The sequence below is a fragment of the Cheilinus undulatus genome, linkage group 9 (assembly GCF_018320785.1).
Source record: "Cheilinus undulatus linkage group 9, ASM1832078v1, whole genome shotgun sequence".
Lineage (NCBI taxonomy): Eukaryota > Metazoa > Chordata > Actinopteri > Labriformes > Labridae > Cheilinus > Cheilinus undulatus.
This window is the reverse complement of record NC_054873.1, coordinates 35,980,634-36,007,192: the sequence shown is the minus strand read 5'-3', so window position 1 is coordinate 36,007,192 and position 26,559 is coordinate 35,980,634. Positions and strand designations below refer to the sequence as shown.

The 26,559-nt window shown below is 39.1% G+C and overlaps 1 protein-coding gene across 2 annotated transcripts in view; it reads left to right on the top strand.

Moving 5' to 3' along the window:
* Positions 1–25,916, top strand: part of LOC121514879 (c-Maf inducing protein) — a 61,469-nt gene extending 35,553 nt beyond the window's left edge. For both annotated transcript variants that reach the window (XM_041795270.1, XM_041795271.1), the window contains exons 5-21: positions 713–754; positions 1,119–1,181; positions 1,317–1,397; positions 1,769–1,872; positions 2,146–2,250; positions 4,683–5,129; positions 7,819–7,884; positions 12,712–12,738; positions 12,831–12,879; positions 12,960–13,067; positions 13,155–13,271; positions 15,589–15,729; positions 18,515–18,562; positions 18,700–18,846; positions 18,947–19,052; positions 19,819–19,889; positions 21,648–25,916. In XM_041795270.1, coding sequence (XP_041651204.1) covers positions 713–754; positions 1,119–1,181; positions 1,317–1,397; positions 1,769–1,872; positions 2,146–2,250; positions 4,683–5,129; positions 7,819–7,884; positions 12,712–12,738; positions 12,831–12,879; positions 12,960–13,067; positions 13,155–13,271; positions 15,589–15,729; positions 18,515–18,562; positions 18,700–18,846; positions 18,947–19,052; positions 19,819–19,889; positions 21,648–21,701 — 1,776 coding nt within the window. In that variant the 3' untranslated portion in view covers positions 21,702–25,916. The remainder of the gene's footprint in view (positions 1–712; positions 755–1,118; positions 1,182–1,316; positions 1,398–1,768; positions 1,873–2,145; positions 2,251–4,682; positions 5,130–7,818; positions 7,885–12,711; positions 12,739–12,830; positions 12,880–12,959; positions 13,068–13,154; positions 13,272–15,588; positions 15,730–18,514; positions 18,563–18,699; positions 18,847–18,946; positions 19,053–19,818; positions 19,890–21,647) is intronic.
* Positions 25,917–26,559: the final 643 nt, after the last annotated feature.

Sequence of the window (26,559 nt, the reverse complement as noted above, 5' to 3'; positions counted from 1 at the left end):
GCAGTTTGGGGGGTAGGGTTTTCTTCCAGGACACTTTGATATGCAGCTGAAAGAGGTGGAGATGAAGCCCCAGACCTTCTGGTGACGAGTGACCCTATCACTGATCACAGCCGTCCCAAGAATTCTTCTTTCAGTTGTCTGACAAAAATACAAAATTTCTCTGTTGCCATACTATTCATGTGTATTAATAATATTTTTTTCTGTTGCTAAAAAGAGTATTTCAGTATATATGAGTCAAATTGATTTGTGTTGTCCTCAAAGCACCATAAACAATGTCATAGTCACGTCTCACTCCTGTCCTCTCAAGTTTTGCCTCATTCTCATATATAATTTATAGCTGTTTTTCAGCCAAAGCAAATTAATGAAAGACTAAAAACGTATCACTCGATGATGCCTTGTGTAATTGTCATTCTTACTCATGTCTCTCCTTCTTATTGTTGTGTTTGGATATGTCTCAATGTTTACTCTGGTTCCTCTACGGCCTCCTGTGAGGCAGCACATGCCAAGTGAAGGTGTTTGGATAGTGTTGATGTGGCACTGTGCGGTGACAGCCACATCCGTTAACCAAACCTTAGTTTAATCCTAATCTCTCAGCTAAACAAGAAACTCATCCTGCACCATAAATCTTAACAATAAGTCTTTGTTGAATTATCCTCTTTGTTATATTCTTGTGAAATTTAATTACAGTTTGATTCTTTGTTTTTCCCCTCAGAACTCTAATCTCAGCACTCAGGATCATGAGAACATCATTGTGGTGCGTATGAAGTTCACTCTCACTATAAATTGATATCTGATGTCAGGGAAGCTAATTATTAACACCAATCAATCTCTCTCTTTGTTGTTCTGGTCTTAAAACTGAAGAAAAGATGTTTATATATTCACTTTCACAGCTGTGTTTAAATGTTCACCTTTATGTTTGTGTTTGTGTCAATGCCCATGTGGATGTGGGGGTTTGACTGAAGAGTTCAACAGTGTTATGTTTGTGTAGCTCACCTGTGGGCTGTTTTTACAATGCTCCACTACCTAACAGCCAGCAGCTACAATGATGGCTCAGCGCCAGAGTAAAGTAAGATACGATATGGAAATATTCTTCTAACTGTGTGTTTGTGTGCAATCAGGCCATCGCTCCTCTCCTGGAAAACAACCACCCACCACCTGACCTGTGTGAGTTCTTCTGTAAGGTGAGCCCAAAAGCTCGTATATCATCAGAAATAGCTCATATATCATAAACAGAACACACCTGAATGCACAGTTTCCGCAGTAGTGGATTAATAATTGTACTTATTTAAAGTGCTCACTGTCTGTTTGCGTTGCAGCACTGTCGGGAGCGTCCTCGGTCGATGGTTGTGATTGAAGTGTTCACTCCTGTGGTCCAGAGAATCCTCAAACATAACATGGTGAGAACTGATGCTCAGAGAAATAAGTATCAAGTACATGTTATGCTGATAAAATGTTTTCCAGCCCTCTTTTGTTGCCTGTGAATTTTAGTGTATGTTGGTTCAGTACATGAATGGCATTTTGTTAATCAAAAAATTTCCCTCAACTGTTTTCAGTGCTTTTTATGAACTCATAAAGAGATAAAATATCCCTCTTGTGCATTAAATCTAATTGATAAAGTGCTACATTAACGTTGATATGCAATAAAAGACTGCATTAGGCACTGATATCATATCTTTAATGAAGGATTAATCTTCATATTTATGGGTGTAATCTTTGATTTCTCTTTGGTTTGTAACTCTGAGCTTCTGTTATTGTGTGTCTCTGTCAGGATTTTGGAAAGTGCCCTCGACTGCGTCTCTTTACTCAGGAGTACATCCTTGCTCTCAATGAGCTGAACGCTGGGATGGAGGTTGTCAAGAAGTTTGTTCACAGGTGAGAAACATCATATGATTTGAAAACAAGTCTTGTCTGATAAGATGAATACCTATATATCATAAACATAACCTAGTATTTTGCTCTCTTGGTTTCTAAACATCATTCCTCACCAAACTCTGTTCTTCTGAAAAGCTAGGCAGCAGGTAGAGTAGTTAAAAAGATATCATGAAACTCTTTAGACAGGTGAGGTAGATGAAGGCGCTCATGTTCAGTGACCTTCTGTGGATAGTTTGGGTCAGTATTTTTTAACTGCACCTGTGCTCACTGCAGCATGCACGGGCCGACCGGGCAGTGCCCCCACCCACGCGTCCTGCCAAACCTGGTGGCTGTGTGTCTCGCTGCCATTTATTCCTGTTATGAGGAGTTCATCAACAGGTCAGTCTCACATACTTACAGCACACATACACACAAATGCAGAGAGAGTATTCAGTTTGGTTGCAGAGGAGGAGACTTGATGGAGACCTACTTGTATTTAAAGAAAAGACTCAAAAGCAGTGTATTACCACCTAAAACTGAAGAATTCATCCTTGGAAGGAGTATTTTATCTTTGCTCTATGCAGGGTATTCTATGTTTCCCTCATAAGTTCCTTTTTGATCATTTTTGCTTTTATAAATAAGACAGCTGAGGTGAGAGAGGAAGTATTTGCAAGAGAAAGGGGGCGTACTTGCGGCAGAAAACCAAGGCTTCATCTCTGGACAATATGGCCCGTTTGGATATTGTTTTTACTAGGCCTCCTCGCCAGCAATAGCCAGGGCCCCAGGAGTTATGCTGACTCAAATATAACCTGAAAACATTTGAATGTCCCTTTTGTGACCCATACAAGCACCAGCAAGAGAGCTTCAAACTGTAGGACTCACTGCCTCTGGACATCAAATAGAACTCTAAAGATAAGGAAAAAGATATTGCTTTTAATCTGGGGCAATTTTACAGCCCCATCTAAGGTTACCATCATTGTAGCTCTGGTTTTTATTTTGTCTTACTTTCACCAATGTTTTCTTTGCATTTCATTATTTTTTGGTATTTTAGTGTCTTTTGCAGGATTGATTTTATTTAGTTCATTTATTATCAACTCATTTTAGTTACTTTATTCCTTTTATGGTTTGCCTAAAATTATATTGTTGCGTTCAGGCAATGTCTGTTTTTTGTCAAGCACATTGGGATGCATGGTTTTATGTTTAAAAGTGCTACACAAGTAAAGCTGAGTTAAGTTTGGTTCAGGTACAGTCTCATGATAAAAAAGCAGCCCTTCCACCTCACCCATCACTGTACTGTCACTGTTGGACTATGGTGTACCTCACAGAGGCACATATCTACCAGGAGGTAGTTCCAACACTTAAGTCAGGAATGTGTACTATTAAAGTCGTAGAGGAATGTCCGTCACGCTGTGCAACTGAAACAATTCATGCACAACCATCGCTCGCAATTTATATGCTCACACTGTACGGCCCAATACACTGTACCAGTGAGGTTGGAAAGGGCTATAGCAAATGTTTGAAAAATATCACATTAGGAGGTTAAAGTCATCTCTATTGTCTCATTTTTCATGTTTCAAATATCTACAAACAGCAACAAAATTGCTCCCTCCAGTTCCCTCTCACATAAACAACATTTCCAGCAAACACAACTAGCAGCTAAATAATAACAAATACTCTGTGTCAGCGGAAAGTCCACAGGTAGGCCTACTCCTTACATATTTATTTAGTATTTCTTTTATTTGGTTTAACCTTTATTAAACCAGGTTAGCCCCATTGAGATCAGAGATGTCTTTTTTTAAGGGAGACCTGGCCAAGAATGGCAGCTCCTTTATTTCCTTCATGATAGTTAAGAAAGGCCGAAAAGGCATTGTTGAAGTTTTCATTGTGATTTCAAATGCTGTCCTACAGTGTTACGGAATAAATGCCCCAAAGTTGAGGATTCTGCAATTGAGTGTGTGTGCAGTCACACACCCAAAATATCAAACGTGTCAGAGATCCATCAGACTGGTGTGAATTGGCTGAAAATTGCGTAGTGTATAGCCAGCTTTAGAAACAATCCACTGTCCTATCTCTTCTAAAAAGGCAAATAAAGCCCCCAAATAAATCTGAAAAAATAAATAATTACATTAAATCCAAAACCAAGCACAAATGAACTGTATTGTAATTATAACTATGTTACCCTTGAAGCTGCATATGAGGTCAGCTGTTGTTACCTTAGCTTATCTTTGACATGTCTTGTTTATTTTATCCTCATTTGAGAAGCTAAAAGATTTTACCTAAAAAGAAACCAAATCCACAGGTGTCAATAAATCTACCTATAGCTTAACATGAGTATAAGATTTATCAAGATGACAAACATCTATGACTATATACTAGTCAGACTTCTATATGATTGTAAATTGGTGGAACCAAAAATAGAAAGCAGCTTCCATTGCCAAGCACATAATATGTTTTCTTTAATAATTACAGTGATTTCCATCTTAATGGTCATGTTTCTGTCTGTTGTTTTCCACTGAGGCTTTTTGTTTACTGTAGCTGTATGACGTCATTTATCTTTAGTCATTAGTGTCATCTCCTTAGCTTCCTTTACTCCAGAGAGGATCATTCTTCGCAGATTTTTCCAAAACTCTGGCACTCAAAGGACTTGTTACTGTAGCAGCCGTCTCTCCTGACTCTCACAGCATCATATCCCGCTTTTCCCTTTTGACTGTCATCACACAATGTTATTTTTAGGCCTATGCTTACGCACTCATATGAACTGGAGCTGCTATCATATGTAATGTAAATACTTTAAGGAAAAAGGTGACATATTCTTATTTCTCTGCTTGTAGTCGGGACAACTCCCCCAGCCTGAAGGAGATCAGAAACGGTTGCCAGCAGCAAAATGACCGCAAACCTCCTATGCCTCTCCGACTGCTTCGTCCAGAGCCTCCCACGCCGCCTCCCACCACTCTTCTCCCTCTCTCTGCGAACCCCAGTCCCCCTCAGCTACCCCCCTCTGCCCCCTCAAACCCCACCCCTCCCATCTCCTCCCCTACACCCTCCCTGCCCCTCTCCCCTCCTCCATCTGTCGTCAACTCTAGCGAGATCCTGGTGGAGCTGGAGCGAAACAACAATTCAGCCAACACCAAACGGAAGGGAGGGCCATCAGGAGGCGACAGTGAGCCCAACCTCATCGACTGTCTGCTGGTCAGCCCGGCCGTGAACACTCTGTCCATCCAGCTGCCAGCGCAGGCTGACCGTGTGCTGGGCTGCTTCGCTCTCATCCTGAAGATGCTGTGAGTTTAAATGGAAAGCTGTCTGTGATGCTGAGTGTTGTCAACTACTTGTTGAAATGTGGCCCAAGGATTAGCACTGTTACCTCACAGCAAGACGGAAACTGTATGGCAGTGTGCTTGATTTTAAAAAATGTGATGTAAAAAATGGTGTCACATTTCCAAACCTTATAAATTCAGCCCTTTGTTGTTCCATTATGATGAGTAGACGCTGGACTGAGGACACTCCACAGCTAGCGAGAGGGATATATTAGGCCAAGATTTGATGAGGCAATGTGTTGGTGAGGAGCCCAGTTTAGCAGACCCAGCTCAAGTAAGACCCACTTAGACATGTTTTTTGAGCAGAAAGCAAAGAAAATAAAGAATGGCTTAGTCTTTAAACCCCTAGGAGGCTCTTTTTTACAGTAAAATGACCCATCAAATGACTGCATGGTTAATGATTATAAATTTGGGCACTGGTTTGGCTCAGTTAGTAGAATGGATTCCCAGTGCACCAGGTGTGGGATCTAATCCTGATCCAGGTGAGTGTTTGGTGCATGTCTACCCCCACTTTCTCTCCACGTAATTCATATCTATGACTTCATTTCGGATATCCACAATGTGTATTACAGATATCTGCAAATGAATTGTAGATATCTGTAATTCCAATTCAAGATATCTCTAATTACATTTTGACAAGGCAGAATTAGAATTACAGATATCTTAAATTCACCTCAACTCTATACAATTCAAGATATCTACATGTCCCTTTTCAGATATCTGTAAATGGAATTATGACTTGTCCAAATGAAATTGTAGATATCTCTAAATGGAATAAGGGATAGTCATAATTCAATTTCAGATATCTGCAATTGAATTATAGATATCTTGAAATGAATTTTGATTACAGATGTTCAAATTGGATATATCTGTAAATGTAATTCTGCCTAGTCAAAATGTAATTAGAGATATCTTGAGTTAGAATTCTGACTAGACGAAATGACGTTGCAGATATCTGTAATTACAATAAATTTGGCCCTCCTCCCACTTTGGGCGGGAGCAGAGCGGGTTGTTGTTCAAACCATTAAATCTATAGAAATCTGCTCGCCATACATGTCACCTTGTAGGCCTACCTGTGTGAGCCAACGCCATGACTGCTTCTTATTTCCTCCATTCATAGAAAAAAGTAAATAAACCCACTTGTTGTTTGATTATGGCGGGGAGGGGAAATGACGTATTTCTGGATATCCACAATAGAGCAACGTCAATAATGACGTTTGAAATATCTTTAATTCTCATTCTGCCTAGGCGAAATTGAGTTACAGATATCTGTAATTGTCATTTGAGATGTGTGACGAGTTGAATGACGTTTTCAGTGACGTCATTGCAGATATCTGTAATTCAATTTCGCCTTGTCAAAATTGAATTATAGATATCTCTATGTTATTTTGCTTAGTCAAAATTGAATTACAGATATATTGAATTAAAATTCCGACTATTCAAAATGTCATTACGACTAGTCAGAAAGACATTGTAGATATCTACAATTTTAATTCCGGATAGTCAAACTTAACTTTTAAATGTTAAAACGGCTTGCCATAGAAATGACATTGTAGATATCTATAATGAGAAACCCCATACACATGAATGGCAAAAGTGACGTCATTTCGTCTAGTCAAAATGACGTTGTAGATATCTGTAATGACAATTGTGGATAGGCAGAATGTATTTGCAGATATCTGAAATGTTCTTTTTGACTAGGCAAAATTGAATTACAGATATCTTGAATTAAAATACCGACTTTTCAAAATGTAATTACGACTAGTCAGAAAAATGTTGATATCTACAGTGTTAATTCCAGATAGTCAAACGTAACTTTTAAATGTTAAAACCGCCTGCCATACTGACCAAATAGGGGCTGGTAGTTAGAAAATACCTGGTGATCTAAAACGGAGCTCTAAGGACTTGCTTTGGATTTCTTCACTGTAACTGAAGGCAAATCTTTTTAAGGCACCACTAGCCTCTTAGCTCATGGCTAATTCAACCCCATTAATAGGCTGAGAGCCACAGAAATGATATATGGGCTGTTATTGGCACAAGATTTAGACAAGTGAGATCTAATTTCAGGTCATCACTGAAGATGCATGTTAATGTTGAATACACTACTTTCAGTCAAATTGATATTTGAATGGCCACAATGGATGATTCTCAGATATATCTGTGGGAGATACTAAATCAGCTTTGTGCTTTCACTCCAAGCTTGATTCAGAGGGTAAAACATGATGTCCTAGTTTGCTATTAGTATCATGCAGTGAATGGGTTAAGCAGTCCTTTATGAATGAATGTATAAGCCGGTGCTGATTACACACAGTGTGAAAGTGGAGCAGCAGTTACGTGTGTCTGCCTGTATGTGCAGTAGCCACACAGGTTGGCCTAAAAAGCTGTTCTGTCTGTGTGCTTGTAATATTTGTAACAATGACACTGTTACTTAACTGGCAGTAATTTGATGCTGCTCCAGTTTATGTTAAATTACAGCCACAGCAGGTCTGCGTCATCTCAGCGCTGCTCATGTTTCGGCGACTCCTCTGTCTTTTTGTTCTCCAGCCTCATTTCTCCAGGCTACACCCTCCTCTTCACATTGTTGAGCTCACTTTCCTCTTCTCTGTTTTCCATCCTTTCATTTTATCCTTGTCTTTTCACGTCTCTCTCATAGGTCGGACTACGATGACTGGAGACCTGCTCTGGCCAGCCTGCTGCAGCCCATCCCCTTCCCTAAAGAGTGAGTATCCACACAATTACACCTCAGCTCACACTCACACTCACGCTCACACTCACACATGAAACTTCATTGATCCAACACTCTTTTTGAACATGATTCAAAATTAATCCTAAATTTGGCCAATGTATTTACATAAGGTGGTTGCTTATCATTTCCTACTAGAGATGAGAGTACTAATACTCTCATATACCAGTATTTTTAAACCTGGGTCTTTAATATAGCTACTATATATATAGCCTATAGTGGTGAAACAGGTTGAAACATTGGAGAAAAAAAGATTTAAAAGGTCACATATTTTACCATATTTTAAGACAAGGTTATATTGGTCTCAGAGGTCCCCAAAAAATGCCTGTGAAGTTTGTTGTTGAAAAAAAAACACTCCAGTATTGGATTTTTGCTTGTCTAAAAACCCCTTTGCTTCAGTCCTGCTCAGAATGAGCTGTTTCAGTGTCTGTGGCTTTAAATGTTAATGAGCCGTCTGACTCCGCCCCATCATGAAATGGATGTGGCTTAGCGGATGTGGCTCTCCTGATCCTCACAGGAGGGCAGAACTTTCATCCGAGCGGGGAGGGCCAATCGAACCTGGGGGTGGTGCTAACTCCCCACATGACATCATCAGGGGAATATCTGAGAATGGCTTGTTTCAGCACACATTTTCTGAAAGATGGAGAAAGAGAGGTGGAAAGGGAATAGAATTTTTCTGATTCTTGGGGGTATTGTAGACAGGCCAGGGGCACATATTTTTGTTAGAAAAGCTTGAAAAAGTATATTTTGCAAAATATGTGACCTTTAAATTGCTCAGTTGGAGGTTACATCCTGCTGAGTAGAGCAGGCTAGAGTGTTCAGTGTCTGTATATAGACAACCATACAAATTAGGGTGCATTGAATGTCAGACCAGCATCCTTTTAAGACAGGTGACACAGGGAAACAATAGTGATAGCAACATGCATATTACCGCACAGAGATAACCAAATTTGTAAATTGATGCCCGCTTTCTTAGTTACTGGTCTGCCTAGTCCTAACATGAAGTTGAATGCACCAGCTTTTCCTTCAGCTATGTCTTAAGTTTTGTCCTAAGTTATGGCGTAAATTCCAAGATAAGCCCTTCGTTTAAACTATTTAAGATGCAACTTAAGTTGTGTTATGGTTTATTGCATCAGTCATCTATCTCATCTAGTACAGCACATCATCCAATCTAGCAAAAGTATTGTTGCAGATATGACATTTTCACTAGTGAAAAACAGTTTTTAATGCTGTGTTTGTTCTGTATATAAAAGTTCCAGTTAGCGATAATGCTGATACCTACCCAACCGCATGGCCCCTCATGGTCCTCGAGTCTAACTATGCAGATTGATGGGCAGTAATAGCCAAGAAATCACTGGAGTTGTCTAAAACCTACCTTCAAAGGTGCTTTTTCCAGTTAGCCCCTGGGCAGCTCTGGAGGCCAGACATTAAGCATCAGCATCCCTAGCTCTCACTGCCCGCCATGCTAGCATGAAGGCCTTCTGAATCTGTAGTGAAACTTCCAAAATGAAACACTTCCTTCCCTCCTTCCTTTCTCTTTCTTGTTTTTCTTTCTTGCTTTCTTGTTTTAAGAACTTGTGACTTAATTGAGTCAGGCTTACCTCTAGGCCTCAGAGGATGTTTTAATTTTGCTTTGAACATGCAATCCTGTCACTGAGTTGCACAATGTCTGCAGAGGCAAAGCTGCACATGAGCACAGCAGCTTTCTCCAGTACGCATTCATTTTATGTTTTGACCCACACAAAATTGGTACATCCTATAAAGAAAATAAACCAGCAGAACCCAATTAAGATTTTTCAGAGATCTATGTATGTTGAACAGTCATTGCTTCCATTATAAGAAACTGTAAAAGAAGATGTTAAAACTTTTAAAAGTAGTACTGGCAGTGGTTGTAGTAGTCCTTTTTGTTTCAGTATCTTCTAACTGGTGCTGTTTTAGGGAGTTTTTCCAGTCTCAAGTCACTATACACAACCATGTATGATGATATACTGTCAGCATAGAACAAATGCCTCATGTCACTTTTAGCACCTAATCTCACATCATGTATCTGGGGACGTGTACATGTTTCCAGGAAGCTCCTGTTGGGGCCTCACTGCTGACGCGGTTGAGGCGCCTCAGCACATCTCCAGGGATGGGGCATGACCTGGAGGTGAAGGCTTTTCTCTCCCCAGAGAGCACATGCTAATTGGCTCTATGCAGCCCCGAGCTTTCTTTGTAATTGTCTGTCTGACCATGATCTTCATTAGCTTCCCCTGGTGGACGACCTGTTGTTTCTTCCACACTCAGTCACACCTGTTGCTCACCTGTGCCACTGTTGCCTGGTTGATGCCTTTAGGCGTCATTAGGAAAGGCAACAATACTCCCCAGCACCCAGTAGCTGAGGATATGATGAATCATATCAGCAGACACAAACACAATCAGATTAGTACATGAAGCGTCTCGCAGAAAACAACTGGCTCTCATAGAACAAACACATTCTGCATGTTAACTGATCAGGACAGTGCCATAGAGTTCTCAAAACCCAGATAAAGTAACCAGCTGTAAAGAAAAGTAATATTACTGTCAAACCCAGTGATGGACAACATGACAGCCACAGAAATATTCAGCTAAAATATTTCAATCGCCCCCTTGTGGCTGGCTGTGATACAGGGACTTAACTCAATGTTAAAGACCCTGTAAAAAGAAATCCAAAGTTTTTGTCTTAACACACTAGAAATGTTAGAATAAGGTTGCTGTAAACATGTGAAAACACCGAGATCTACATGTGACTGAATTCTGGCCTTAGACCATTACAAAGTTTTTCACCTCTTTCCTGGGTGAATTTAATTTGGGCGGGGCAAATATGTGGGTTTGTGATGTCACAAGACCACAGTAGGGATTAACCCCGCCCCTCTATCGCTAATATAAAATCACAGAGCGGTTCATCTCAGTTAGTTCTGTTAATAGCTGATGTCACTTCCTTTATTGAAAGTTAACAGTTAAATGTTGTTTTTTGTTCATTGTGAAGTAAGTTTGCATAATCTATCAGCCACAGTGGTCTATGGATCATTTAAAGTATCATACCAGAGGTTTAAGCCAGAAAACTGACTGTCTTTGTTCTGACACAGAGCCAGGCAGCTGCTCTCTGTTCATAAGGCCAACAGGGTCTCATTGCTCTTCATGGTTTGCTTGTGAGTGTGTTACTTCAAAAACGCTTAAAGGATTTTCTTCAAACTTTGCACAAATGTCCCCTCTGACTCAATGATTAGATTCTGATAAGATTTTGAGACTTATATATATATATATTTTCAACTTGAGGATGAACTTTGTAAGATTCATAAACTTAGTGTTGGAATAAGCATACTTAGAAATTTAAAGGACATAAGCTCATTGAAAATATCACAACTTGTCAATAATGTCATCGTTCATAGTCTGATCTGATCCATCTACAGCAGTGGTTCTCAAATGGTGTGGCAGGGAACACTAGTGTGCCTTGAGGCAAGTCTTGGTGTGTCTTGAGAATCTGTACAACCATACGCTATTACTACAACTTTATCACAAGTAGTGAAAAATCCCAGAGAATGGGCCCTCCCCAGTGGTGATTTTAGATGATGTCAGTATGTTGGATCAGTAGCATTGGTGCTAGCATCCTGGTAAACAGTTACCTCATTACAAGCTGAAAAGCATGGCAAGCTATTATTGGGTTGAAATTAGTGCTTGGCAATTTTTTGCCATTATTTCCATCACATTTTACACCTTTTAGCAACTGTAACCCACTTTTCTGCCACTTGTGGTCTATTTGGCCACCTTTTTGATACTTACAACCCATTTTTGCCACCTTTTGCCTTTGATTGACCACTTTTGAGTCCAATTTCACTCTTTTATATCACTTTTAACCAATTTTCACCATCTTTTTACAACATTTAACCCTTTAAGACTACTTGTAACCAATTTTAGCCACCTTTGTCACGCTTTCAACAAGTTTTTGCCAATTTCAACCCATTGTTTGGCCCTTTGTTTTACCAATTTTCACCCATTTCTGACTTTGTTTTGCCACTTTTTGCCCAATTTTGCCATGTTTTTTCATCACTTTTAACTAATTTTTGCCTCCATTTAGACCCATTTTGCCAATTCCATATTCCCCCAGTTGGCTGGGCCCCAGAAAGCTTTCCCCTTTTTCCCCCACTAAGCCACCTTGACTGTAATATTATTTAAAAAGTCTATTTTGTGTTGATTTGAATTTAGTGTGCCTTGAGATTTTGGCTTAACCTCAGGTGTGCCATGGGTAAATAAAGTTTGAGAACCACTGATCTACAGTATCGCCTTTTCTCCTGGTCACAGGCTCAATTCCTCATCCTGACACTGTTTGGTGCGGTCTTCTCCCACTCCTTCTCCCCATATTTCCTGTCTCTCTTCAGCTGTCCTATCTAATTGAGGCAAAAAGTCCAAAAGTGATGTAAAACAGAAGCTACCTTACAACAATCTACAAATGCTACTCAGACATCACAGCACTGATTCCCCACAGGGATCATTAAAATGTCGTCCAAAGTAACAAACAGTGCCTACGAGTTCTTATTATCTTGTTCTTCATCATAATGGGCTCTGCTCTCCCTAACTAACTTATCTCAGCACACTGACTGTCCAACAATAGTCAGTAACATTGTATTTCTGTGTCATCATCTAAGAGCAGAAAAGAAGAACTACCCAGAGTTTAAAATAATGCATAAAGTCCAATTTTCTCCACGGAGATAGATTTGTTTCTTTCATCAATTTAGAGTTTGTTTCTGGCTGTAAAAATCTCACATTTCTCTCGTTTCCCTCCAGGGCTCTTGCACATGCCAAATTTACAAAGTAAGTAAATCAAAATCTAACATTGTTTTCACAGACTATGTCTGGTTTGAAAACAGCCTCCTGACTGTCTTTCTGTTTCTCTCTCCAAACAGGGAACTAAAATATGTTATTCAGAGGTTTGCAGAGGATCCAAGGCAGGAGGTGAGTTTCATCCAGTATCAGCTGGAGATATCAAATTTTATAGGGATGAACTGTGAAACAAACAATGTGTTTGTTTCCAGGTGCACTCCTGCCTGCTCAGTGTGCGTTCAGGTAAAGATGGCTGGTTCCAGCTCTACAGTCCAGGAGGCGTGGCCTGTGACGATGATGGAGAGCTGTTTGCCAGCATGGTGAGTGTGTGGACACACGGTCAGCATGAACTATTAATGTGCTGCTGTTACAACACTTAACCCTGCCCTCCTTTTCCCTTCCTGCAGGTCCACATCTTGATGGGCTCCTGCTATAAGACAAAGAAGTTCCTGCTTTCTCTGGCTGAAAACAAGCTGGGCCCCTGCATGCTGCTGGCCCTGCGGGGGAATCAGACCATGGTGGAGGTATGTGTCTTTTATTTTTTCCTCCAACAATAAAGACTCTCTTGGTGCTTTAAATACTCAAAAGTAAAGAGTTTTGTTCCTGGGATTTTTCCAGAATAGGCCCATTTTTATGCAGAAGAAGGAAGTATATTAAAGGGAAAAAAGAAAAGGTAAAATAATTTAAAATATACAGTGCTTAACAAATTGATTAGACCACCCTAACCCTAACCAAAGTAAGGTTTATGCAACAGCTACCCTAAATCAACAGCATTGGTAATTACCAAAATCCTTTTTTATTTTTCTGCAATGGTTAATACACCAATATGTAGAAGCTCTTTAACCAAAATGATATTTTTAATGCTAAAATATAATTATTATTGTTATCCATGAATTTTCAAATTTACTGATTTACTGAAAACCCGAAAAATTGGTAAAGCACATTATTTTTTCTTGATTAATATGTCAAATTATAGTTATTTACTTGCATTTCTGAAGAGAAAAATTAGTTTTAGTGGTTGAATGTTATGCTTGATTAATTTCTGACTTCTCAGAGAATCCCAGTGAGCCGGCTCAAATTTGGTTGAATTCAGTTTGAAATTCCTCATTCCTGTTCAAAATGGTAAAACATGAGCTCACTGAAGATGAAAGAGTCCGCATTAAAGCACTTCATGATGCTGGATGGTCTTTGAGACAAATATGACAGGTGGTCTAATAAATCTGTTAAGCACTGTATGTGTATATAAATCATTTATTTTTGACTTAAATATATATATATATATAAAGAGGAGGGGGCCTTATTACATTGTCCATAATCATTTTGAAATGAATCTTAGTCCCAACATTGCCTTTTAAAGCTGTGATATTTAAACCTGGGTTACATCGGGCTTCACTATAAACATCACAGAGGCATAGAAGGTCGTGTAAGTGATCCCCTTTAATGCTGTCTTTGGAGGTAGAAACAGAAGCGTTACGGAGGCTGTTTAAAGCCCGTTTCAGACTGGACACCATGAGACACGTGTCCTTCTGCAGCTTGGCTGGATTTTTACTTTGTTTGTTAACAAGTCAGGGCTCTTAGCCTGCCTGCGTGAGCGCCCTGACGGGATACACACAGAGAATTTAAAGAATTGAGCTCTTGCCTATTTTGTTTTTTACTGTATGCAGGCCTCAGCCAAAACAGACAAAAAATCATCAATAGAGAGTCATATTTTCCTTGCTGTAGCAAATATGTACATCCACATTAGTAGACTATGTTTATCTGTTTCTTGATGACCCTGATGAAGGCCATAAGTTAAAATACATCTCTTTAAAGTCCCTGTAAGGTGAAATCCAAACTTTGTTTGAACACACTAGGTATGTTGAAATAAGGTCTCTGTAAAAATGTGAAAATACTTGGATCTACATGTGACTGAATCCAGAAAATATCACCTTTTCCTGGCTTGGTTGTGTTTGAGCAGGGTAAAGACAGGAGCCCATGACATCTTGATGGGGGATTACTCCGATCCACTGCTACAGTGATATAAAATCATGGTTTATCTCAGTACAGCCTGTTGATAGCTGATGTCTCTGCTTTTATTGAAAGTTAACAGCCAGCTACATGCTATGGTTTTGTTCATTGTGAGGTAAATTTCCAAAATCTACCACTCTGTCTATGAGTCGTTAAAAGCATCATAACAGAGAGATTTGGGCCAGAAAACAAAAATTTGATCAGCAGCTGATCAGAAGCATTTTTTTTATTTGAGAGGATGGTATTTTTTGTGAGCAGGTGTGGCTTCAGCTTATTCAACCGACACACCCACACAGGCTTAGAGCAGATTTTAGTGGCTTATTTTTCAAGATTTTAAAGCTTAATTTTATAAACTTAAAGATGTTTTTCATTCCTGAAATTTGGCCTGGTGGTTCAGTTGAATGTCACTCAACAAACCTAAAAATTATATTTTTTTATCACTTGAGAGGGACTTTAATTAAGTTGTCCTCTTAACTCTACTATTTATGGAGCTTTCAGTTTCCACACCTGTACTGGTAATGTCACAGGAAAGATAAGCAAAGCATGAGTACACTTCTGGTTTGTGCTTTCCAAAATAATTCCCCTTTTAGCTTGTCTTTGGAGAAAGTCCCTTTTTTTTGTACAGAATGCTGAAACAGTGTTATGGCCGTCGGAAACAGACGTAACAGTGTGTGGTATCAGTATGAACGTCTAAAGGTAGCCGTCAACTTCATTACAGCACCGTCACAGAAATGCACAGTGAAATCATTTCAATGTATTGACTTAACTTACATTTTCATTAGCTTTAATTTTATTGATACAAATCATGTGAAAATTGTCTTTTTGTATGTGCAGATCTTGTGTCTGATGCTGGAGTACAACATCAGTGAGAACAAAGACACACAGCTGCAGATCATCTCCACGCTGGAGAGCACCCAGGTGGGCCTGCGCATGTACGAGCAACTCTGTGACCGCCAGAGAGAGCTCAAAGAACTGGTGAGTTTCTGCGCCGGCAGACACAAACACAGATGACTTTATAAGGTACGATCAGGCTGGAGTTAGCATGGTCTCAAACTGTTTGGTGTCCTGCAGTTCTTGTTGAACAGATCTGAACTAAGAACATCCCGTGCGGCTCGGCCCACACTTTAGTTGGATTCAGCTCAGTGGACTGAAACCAAGTCACCAGTTTCTCATTATGGACAAATTCTTGTGTCCTCAGTGACGCATGAGATCTATTAGTCTATCCAGAATCCAGCACACTGCTGACAGTCGCTTTTAGAGGCACAAAACGTTCCAAAGCCAAGCAAACACTGGGTATGATGAAAACAAAGGACATGGATGAGTTTTGTAGTACAGGGACATAAAGAGAAGGTTTACATTGCACAAGGTTAAGAGGAGTTTGTTCAGACTACACCAGCTCAAGTGGAGCTTGTATTTGATTTAATACATGAGCACCTTTTTTCTTCTTGCATGTTGAAGCGTCCTTGAAGAGATATTGGTGTGCTCCTGTTTGATCATTTTGAACTATAGTACCTCGTTACTGTCGGCCTTCTTCCTGTTTAGCTTAAGCAGCTTGCTGGTTGCATGTACAGTGGTGCACATCCCTGTGCATTTTGTACATACTTTATGATTAACTTTTGGTACAAATGAGATAAACACCATACATCTAGCTCAGCGGGGGCACATGCAGCCTCCTCTCACTCAATGTAGGCTCCAAGTTAATTTCAAATACCATTGAATTAAAAACCTTCAGGAAACAGGACAAAATTTGCTTAAATGCATGAAACAGAAACATTTCTCTAAAAATATTTACTACTGGTGTATAGTAATGCCTTTTGTTCTATTTAAAACTAGTTTTCTTTTTCTTTTTAATTTTTTTTTAACTTTAAATTGTAATGATTGTGTTTCATTGTTATTCCTTTTTTGTTTTCTTTTAGATTTATTTGATATAACTTATTTTTAGGTTTTCATTTGATTAAAAAAATAAATTATATATATATATATATATTTATTAATTATACGTTTTGAATTCAATGTTTTTTTATTCCTTTTATTATTTTTTTTTTATTATGTTCTTTTTGTTTTTCTTTTAGCAGTTTTAATTGGCTGCATGTGTTTCCATTCACTTCTTTATATGCATCACTAAATTGTAAAAAAAAAAAAAAAAAAAAAAAAAAATCAAGTAAAATAACAAGTAACTATTGTGTTCATTGCATCTTAAAGCTACTATATATTTATTTAATTCTGTGGTTATCTCAAATGAACTATTTCTATTTGGGTTTAAAAACATAAATGCTGGTTTTGATAAATGGTCATGAGAGCAAAATATTCTTCTATTGACATTGACAGTGAAATGAATGCAGGCCTTTTGCTGCAAAATTGCTGATTCCTACTCTGACTTATAATGATAACTGAATGCAGATGACAGCATGACTCTTAGTACTCTTCGCATTTATGACGTTCAACTTCCTGGGAAAAGCCCAGCATGGAGTCTGGAGTGTGCACAGAGCACCTAGTCTAGTCTGGTTTGATTGGGGTGCATGAATGCAAGAGACAATGATTTAAATTTGCTTTAAATTAGAACGGTTCCACTGAGACTTATGTGCTAACATGCATTTGAAAAATCCAGTTTAAGTCAGACTGACAATTTATCAACATTTTTACTGGCATGTAAAAGGTTCTCACTGATTTTGTCACAAGTTTGAACCATTTGTTGGGTCTAGCTGAGGTTAAATTCATTTCAACACCATCACCATCTAAACACCTGTCTTTTCAAAGCTTTTAGTGAGGATATAAAGAGATTTTAATAAATGTATATTATGTTATTACTGTCTTTTGCCATTATATCTGGCATGTATGGCCTGAAGCAGCCACATCTATCTCCCACAGCTAAATATATTCATAGCTGCTATAGACTGAGTAAACTCCAGTTTTGGAGTGAGAGAATGTACCTGAGATCATTTTAAATTGAAGCAGTAAAGATGAGAGCAGTAACAAGAGTCTGGCCCTCTCGGCTCAGTCTGCATGCTTCACACACTGAGTCACCTCCACTCGACTGTCTACAGATCTGAGCTGTTCATTTCTATGACTGTTCAGAGACCACTGGTTGACCCGTAATACACTTAACACATCAAGAGATTTCAGTGTTATACAGCTGTGTATGTATCTTCAGATTACATTATAGTTTTCTTTCCTATGATTATTGTGTTTTTATATTTACACTGGTTACTTTATCAGGTACACCTGTCCCACTGCTACTGTATATAATCAGTCAATAACATGGACGCAACTGATACATGTAGGCATGTAGACATAAAGAAGAAGCTGAGGTTCAAACTGAGCATCAGAATGGAGATGAAAGGATTCAGGGCTTGATTTCATCAATCAGATTGATATTAAACATTTAATTATTTGCTTTATTTTGTCTTTGCAATTGGAATATTCAATCGAAAAGCTATGCAACAGCCTATATTATTTATGTAAGTTAATAAGACAGCAATAAGGAAGAGAGAAATGGAAGCTTCCATAGACTTAAGTTTTGCCATTATTCTTTAGCTGAACTGCAAAATAAAGTAAATGTAGATAAATTCTTTAAATGCATTTTTAATATTTGAATGAGTTAAATTGTGATTTGTGAGAGTACTAACATGGCCAACTCCCCTAATATGACCTGAATGCAGCATGTTTGTAACTGCTCACACACGCCATCTACTGTTTGAAAAGGTTCCTGCAAAGCTCCTAGCTCAGCCGCCATCTTTTTTTTTTCCCATTTTCTCCTCAGCAAAGGAAAGGAGGCCCCACCCGGCTCACTCTGCCCTCAAAGTCCACGGTAAGATTACAATAATGACTTTATAAAATGAGGTGTCATATCTTTATCTGCTTAATAACAAAGAAGTTTAAATAAAAAGAAAAATATATGTTTTTATTTGTGTCTAAACTGGATGTTTCATTCCCATCATGCCTCAGGATGCAGACCTGGCCCGTCTGCTAAGTTCAGGTTCTTTTGGGAACTTAGAGAACCTGAGCCTGGCCTTCACCAACGTCACTAGTGCCTGTGCAGAGCAGCTCATTAAGCTGCCTTCACTCAAACAGCTCAACCTCTGGTCCACACAGGTACGCCTTCAATCAAAAGCATACACTACTGATGGTCATTACCCAAATGATGCTGGTGTGTAATGTCTGTCCTGTTTGTGTCTCTTTTTCCTCCCTTCAGTTTGGAGATGCAGGACTGAGGTTGTTATCAGAACATCTGGCCTGTCTGCAGGTTCTGAACCTGTGTGAGACTCCTGTCACTGATGCTGGTCTGCTGGCGCTCAGCTGTAAGAAAACATGCACAAAATTATCATATCCATGTGTTATATGCAAAATTCTTAGTCTCTTAAATTTTTTAACCAGTTGCAGTCCAGACCTTCGATCAAAAAGACAAAGAGATGGGACAAAACAACCATGTTTTAACAAGGCATCATTACGATTGTACTGGAAGGATATGCGTGCATAATTTTTATTAACGGCTTCCTTTGATAACATGGACAGTTTGGTTGTTTTCTAGAGAGGTCATGAAATGAAAAAAAGGATTTTATCATAATATCTTGATATTAAAAACTGCCTTTTCCCCAAGATAATATGATAAATGCTTGTTAAGATCATAAGAAAGAAACCAAAATGTTCTCAATATTATTGCAAAAATTAGCAAAACAGAAAAGATGTCTATGTGGTGTTTCCCTTCATCATAGACTTTTTTTTTCTAGGCATATATTGGCAACCTAAAGAAAATAGCTATATAGCTGTACTTTGTGTCCCAGTTAAGAGCTACTGATTTAAAGAAATCAGTTAAATGACGGATTTATGTTGGGTCTCTCTAAATGACATGACAAGGACTATGGGTTTAATCCTGCTCTTTTTGTAAAGTGTTGGAAGAAAACTCCTAAGGGTTTGGTTCTTATAAGCTTATTTACTTATTGAGAAACAGAATGACTTGAAAATGAATATTTAGCAAACAAAATAGGGCAGGTTTAAAGCTATCATGTCATGTACTCATTATATACAGCAACTGTGACTGATTTTGTTTTCCTTTTCCTTTTTCAGCCATGAAGAGTCTTTGCAGTCTGAACATGAACAGTACCAAGCTCACAGCGGACACATATGAGGACCTCAAGGTAAAACTACAGGACCAATCAAGTCAAAAGTTGCTACTGTAAATTTTATTTTGAAATCAGACAGGAAGATACACAGTCTCGTATGTCGAACATGTATTCAAGAAAAAAAAGCAATGATATTTCTGAGTTTTTTGAATATTCATTCCACTTTATGTTATCACACATAGATGCATTATGCCACACCAAGGTTAGAAAATAAGTGAAACATTAATTCCATTATTTCAAGCTTATGCAATCAGCATTAGTTACATGATGTATCAATGACCTGATCTCAGACCAACAACTCTTTTTTATGGGTATGTAATGATAGAACTACATCTATTACAGTATATATACAGTCATGTGCATAAGTGTTAGGCATGTAGGGCACCAAGAATTCAACCCAATATGCCACAAACGAGGGGTTGGCAGGGGCTAGAGTCAAGCTTAACACAAGTATCACTCACATTTCTTTTGTCTGGGACTTTTAACCCCTGGTAATACACCCAGAGACCATCAGCGGTTGGTTATCATGCTCTTGGCACATCCGCAGCACAAAAAGAGGCTTGTGGCAACCTCACTGCCTGCCTGGACAGTACCCTAGGACGTGCTTACTCAACACAGCCACCCCTCACTCTGCCCTTAAAGTGTGGACTTCATTATTCTTTCAGTAGGTTTTTTTTCCATGTCCCTGGTTATAAGCGAGGACATCAAAAGCACAACAGGGGGTTGTGTCAATCCTCCTTCCCGCCTGATAGTGCCCTCACGCAGCTTACTTGCCACATCAGCCTTAATTTTCTGCTCAAACATGCCCCAAAGTTCTGCACAGCATTGCATTTATACAAGTTCTGTTATTTTTGCAGTGTAATCCCCCAAATCTTTTAAGTATCTGAACAGAAAACTATTGAATTTTTTTATATTTTTTCATAGACCTTTGACTGAAGTGGACTGTGGTTGCAAAAGAGAAGTTTGCATAAACCAATCTCCAATTTTCAAGTTTCAGTCAGGTCAACACTGACAAGAAAAACATCATTTCAGTTAATTTTTCTGAGCTTTATCAGCAGTTATTTAAATTTGGTTGTGTTCTGTGATCTATCTGCCTTTCCTCTGCATACAAGGAAAGCCTGAGGCAGGGAGAGAACAAACAAAAAGAACAAATAAGGCATCAGTTACAGTATGACATTGACATAGTCAGATACAGCACCATGGAGGAGCTGGGGCGGAGGAGGGTTGCAAAGAGCATCTTGCATAGGCTTGATTGCTCTTAGCCAATAGCATGCTAAGAAGCGAATCAGCTGGCCATCAGCTCATGAGAGCTTGCATAAGATCAGCTGATCTCAGTGATATGGCAGCGCTTGACTCTGTAGCCTGCCTGAACTCATGCAATGCTCAATTTTTGAAAGGGTTGTTTTAAGTAATCCAACACCTTATTGTCTGTTTCCACTTGTACTTTCTGTGTAAATGCTTCAGCAAAGTATAGTATGCAATACAGTGAAAAAGTTCTAATATCTACTTACCTGTTAACAGCTACAGACCATCTTAGCAGAAGAACTACAGTCTTGAATGTGGTCTTTTGATAGGACTTGGCTAAAAGTTTTCTTTTTGCTTTCAGTTTTCATGCAAGGATAGACAAGCCACATTTCAAGCAATTTGTACTTTGTGTAATAGGAAAACATGTACTTTTTAGTATTTGATTTTGGGTGAGAGGGAACAGGAAAAGATGTTTTTTTCAAATGTAAGATTTTCCTAATGCCACTCCGTTGTGTGTTTTCTTTGCAGGCCAAACTGCCCAACCTGAAGGATGTTGATGTTCGGTACACGGAGGCCTGGTGATCAATCCAGTCACACACCTTTCATACATATCCGGACTAATACATAAACACATGCATACACTGCAACCAGGCTCAGATATGAGACATTGCCGCCAACATACGACCAGGAACTTACATCATTTGATCAGAGGACCGCCAGATGTGACTAGAACATTTCTGACTCTGAGCCCTCCTCGGACATCATCCCCAACCTCTGCAGTGACATCAATACCAGGAAGGAATCAGCTTCACTATCACCTGTTTTGTACATGAGAGGTCTCTCTGGACCTCTCCGCTCCCCTTACTCTTGTCAGCGATGTTCCAGGACCTACTTTTTACCGACATGAACAGAGGACATGCAAGGACCCACTCTATTGTGACATAAGGGACCCTCATTTCTCTATGTCTGCAACCTTTTGCCCTATTCTTTATAAATAGTCTCTCAGTTTTCCTATTCGGTCTAAATCCACTCTGCAGCAGTTGCCCTCCCACCTCTGTGCTCACTGAAAGCCTTTTCCTTTTTCTCTCTGCTGCCATCGTGTGATGAAGACCGGATACAGCAGCTCACATTCCAGTTTGTCTCTGATCTGATCCAAAATGTAGCTCTTCAAAAACAGACTTGTTTAGCTGTTAATTACTTTAGTCTGACTATCTTTTTTTATTTAGTTTTCACTCTCGAGTATCGAATATTTATTTGGAAAATGAGGTCCTACCTCCACAAAAAAGAAGCGTTGTGCCTAGTCCTCATTCATGACACACAAAAAGAGAAAAAAACAAGGTTTTTATCAAGTTGAATGAGCATATTTTTCCAGACATCTGTGCTTTCATATAATGTGTGTTTCTATATGATGAAGATAATGCCCCGGTGAAAACATTTCGCAACCATTTCAGGAGCTCTGCAGGAAAGTTTGTTCTTCTTTCATTAATTTTCTGTGTACATGATCTCCTAATACTATTTAATAGGACAGTTGTGTAGCATTAGCTGGGTGGTCTGGGACTGCCTGATATTTATAAGTTATGTCTTTCAAACCTCCTTTACTCTATCCTCTGGACTAAGTCCTGACAGTAATGAAGTACACAGGTCTTTCTTTTTCTAACAACTCAAGAAGCCACCAAACAGGCTGCCTGAACATACATGGATCTCTGTGCACCGTGCCATGGTGGCAACAATGACCTGCAAAGTGAACTGCAGCAAAGTGGACCTGAAAACAAGACCCATCACCAGCTGAGAGTTGTATATTTTCATACCCTTTGCATTTTGTCTTTGGCTCCGTCTAAGGCTGTTTTTGAAAAGAAGAAAGGACTCTTGCCAAACATCATCATTATAGTTTTGTGCACTTGTTTTACGAGGCCAACATGAGCGTGGTTTCGGTACTGATTGGTGGACCTGCCTGTGGAGAGAGACACTGACACTGTAAGGATCCCGTCTCCGACCTGCTGAGGTCAGAGCAAAGAGTCACGGTGCCTCTAGTTGAGCTGTGGATGAGTTTTCTTTTTATCTGTTGCACCACCTGTTCTGAATTGTTCTGCTGTATTTATATTAACGCCATAAAACATGGGTGACATTTTTAGGCTGTATGGATGAATAATCCTCATCAAGTTATGTACATATTTTATCACAATGGGTGATAAAGGGACAAAAGAATGGAAAAAGGCTCCTTTTGGCCATATTTGCCCATCTACATTCCCTCAAAAATGTTGCCTGTTTGTTATGGCAACATTTCATCTGATGTGGTAACTGCCCTGGCACACTGCAAGATCTCTTTTCCCTCTCTCTTTAGATGTGGTTTGATTTGTTTGTTTTGCAGCCCTTTTAGAAAACACAAGTCCACTCTTTTCTCCAGTCAGCCTCGCTCTGACTGCATCCATCCATTTTATTTATTTGTGTCCAGAAAGCTTGGGATGTTTGAGGCAGAAGCTGCAACAGAAGTCAGGATGCCGTCCACTATGAGACACTTTGTTTCCTATTTATTGGGTGCCATGACAGTTTTCTGTTCAGGCTGTGGACTCAGTTAGTGTACGGCCATGTTTTGGTCCCGCTCCAGGACCTTATGCTCTCTTTCATATCCTGTATGGTGTATATACACAAGTGTATATAGTCGTCTCCTCCCTCCTCTCTTTAAACCATTTTTAAATCCCTTTTCTGTATTTTCTCTCAGCCTCCTTTCATCGGCTGGCTGGTGTTGCCTTCATCTTACAGTAATGTGTGCGTGTTTGTTTTTTTCACACAAAGTGCACTGTAATCTAACAAATCATGTTTTCATTATGTTGATCAAATTTCTTTAATTTGATCGCTTTAATCAAACATTTGTTTTCTGTGTTTTTTTTTTTTGTTTTTTTGTTTTTTGTTTTATGTTTTTTTTGCATGTACATGTTGCCGCATCATATATACATATTTTTTGTAATTTTGTTTTATAACAGTTTGGAATTTGTTAAGGGGTCTGATCACTATCTAGTTGAGGTTAAAGACTGAAATCTAAAGATCCCATTCAACTTTTGTCTGACTGGTTGTTATCACGATCTGTCAATGAGCCTTGAGCGATCCTATTGGATGAAGCAGTTAGAGTTTGATTGATAAGAGTTTTCTTCGGGCCAGTTATAGTGCTGGTCCTTTAGACTGAAGCTGCCCCTAGCTGGGATTTAAGCATTTTAGACTGACCAATTTTAAAGTGCAAAAAAGATTCTTGTTTCCTCAAGAATTTTGTTTGAATGCTGCCAGATAATCATATCAGAGGTTAACCAAACTGAAAGGCTATTATTGTTTTTAAATGTTTTACACAATAAGAAAATTAGTCATTTTATAGAGCTTTCTTTCATTATTTTTCATTTTTGGAAAAGACTATTTTTCAAAGAGAGATGTGAATGAAAAGATTGATATCACAGAGTTGTCCATCCACTTTAATACAAGCCAAAGTTAGCTTAGCTTAGCGTAAAGCTCAGAAACTACAGGAAATAGCTTGCCTTAAGACAGAAGTCACCTACTACAACATTTAGTCTGATTTGTATATCTCAGTGCTTAAAGAAATCACTGCACTATGCCAAGGGAGAATTTGCCAGTACAAACTCCCCTCTAAATGCAGTTTGTGCCCAATTTGACTTTTCAGTCTATCAGTGCTGCAAGATAAGTCTTTTTACATTAGAGCAGGGGTTCTCAACCTGGGGGTTGGGACCCCCTTGGGGGTCATAAGACACTAAGAGGGGTCACCAGATGACTTCCAAAATGGCATTGTAGATTTTACACATGCATAGAGTTAGTTAATGTAACATTAAAAAACTGATCATTTGGTGAGATTTGTGCTAAAATCAAAGCAATATTTAAGAAATCCTTAAACTGTAAGTCGGTGCACACCTATTCTTGAATGTGCATGGCTGTGTTCAACTATGCTTCAACTACCTCTAGGTACAGTGAGGGCCCCTGGTCTTTGGCACCTTTATTTTGGGGGTTGCGGGCTAAAAAGTTTGCCTTAGAGTATAGCCATGCTAACTAGCTAATCTCTTTCAAGTCTTTATGCTAAGCTAAGCTAACTAACTAGCTACCTGTAGCCTCATACTTAGATTAGGGACATGAGAGTGGTATCAGTCTTCTCAGCAAACTCCACATCAAGGCAAATATTACCCACATACATATATCAATCACTTTTAAAGGAACTGGTCAGCCTTTCCCAGAACTCTACCCTCAGTTTTGTTGCCTTGTTGAGCTGCCACTCACCCAGCCTGGGGCCAGTACGTGGAACGCTTTTGTATTCCTGTTGATAAAAATGGTTGAAAAGAAGCACCTCCTCTTTTCTGTCATGTCTCCATATCCTGTGGAGCTCACTTTGCTTTCCATCCTGATCTCTTGACCTTTAATCCCTCTGACATTTTTTATCCCCCTCAAACTGTAAAGAGTTTCTACCATGTTGGAGTCATGTACAGCTGTATTCGAGTCTTAACAGTTGTTATGGAAGGAAAAGGGTCAGATGCAGCAAAGCCTGACTTATCTGACTGACTGAAAAACAACTCAATTTCCCATAATACCTTGTAGTAAAACCTGTTTTGGCAGCTGGAAAAGGGGCACCCATCATGTTTCTCTCTCTTTTTCAGTCTTTCTCCGCATTGATCTGCTTCTCCTGCTGGGTTATTATTATTATTATTGCTGCTGCTGCTGCTCTGTGGCTGTTGTAATAAAAATACAAAAGATCTTCAAAAGGAAAATAACAACTATGATGTGAAATAATTTCAATCAGAAATAAATTGTCTGTGAATATGTTTCATTTGTGTGTCAGATGTGTTCTTCATTTGTTTTTACCAATATTTGTCTTTCTTACAATAATTAAGATAGTAGGACAAAAGTCTCAAGTATTACTTTTTCAGAAATATAGTGAAATTCTAATTTCCAGCTTTTTAAGGGCAGACTTCAAAACTTTCACTTTGTACAGACGTACTACAAGGGGAAGCCAAAACACAGAGTGCATTCAGACCTCCTTCATTTTTTGCAATTTTGTGAAGTTGCAGACTGACTTCAACTGTTCAAATACATTTTATTCTCATTAAACTACACCCAGCACTCCATCATGACAAAGTCAAAACAGAAATTTTTTGCAAATTCATGAAAAATAAAAGTTAGTATATTAAATGGACATAAGTATTCAGACCCTTTACCCTTTTGCAGCACTTTTGGCAGAAATTACAACCTTGAGTCAAGCTTTGCCCACCTTGATTTGGGGATTTTCTGCCATTCCTCTGCAAATCTTCTCAAGCTCAGACAGGTTGGATGGGGACCACGAGTGGACAGCTACTTTGAGGTCTCGCCAGAGATGTAGGATAGGGTTCAAGTCAGAGCCCTTGCAGGGCCACTCTAGGACATTCACAGAGATGTCCCTAAGCCACTCTTGTGTTGT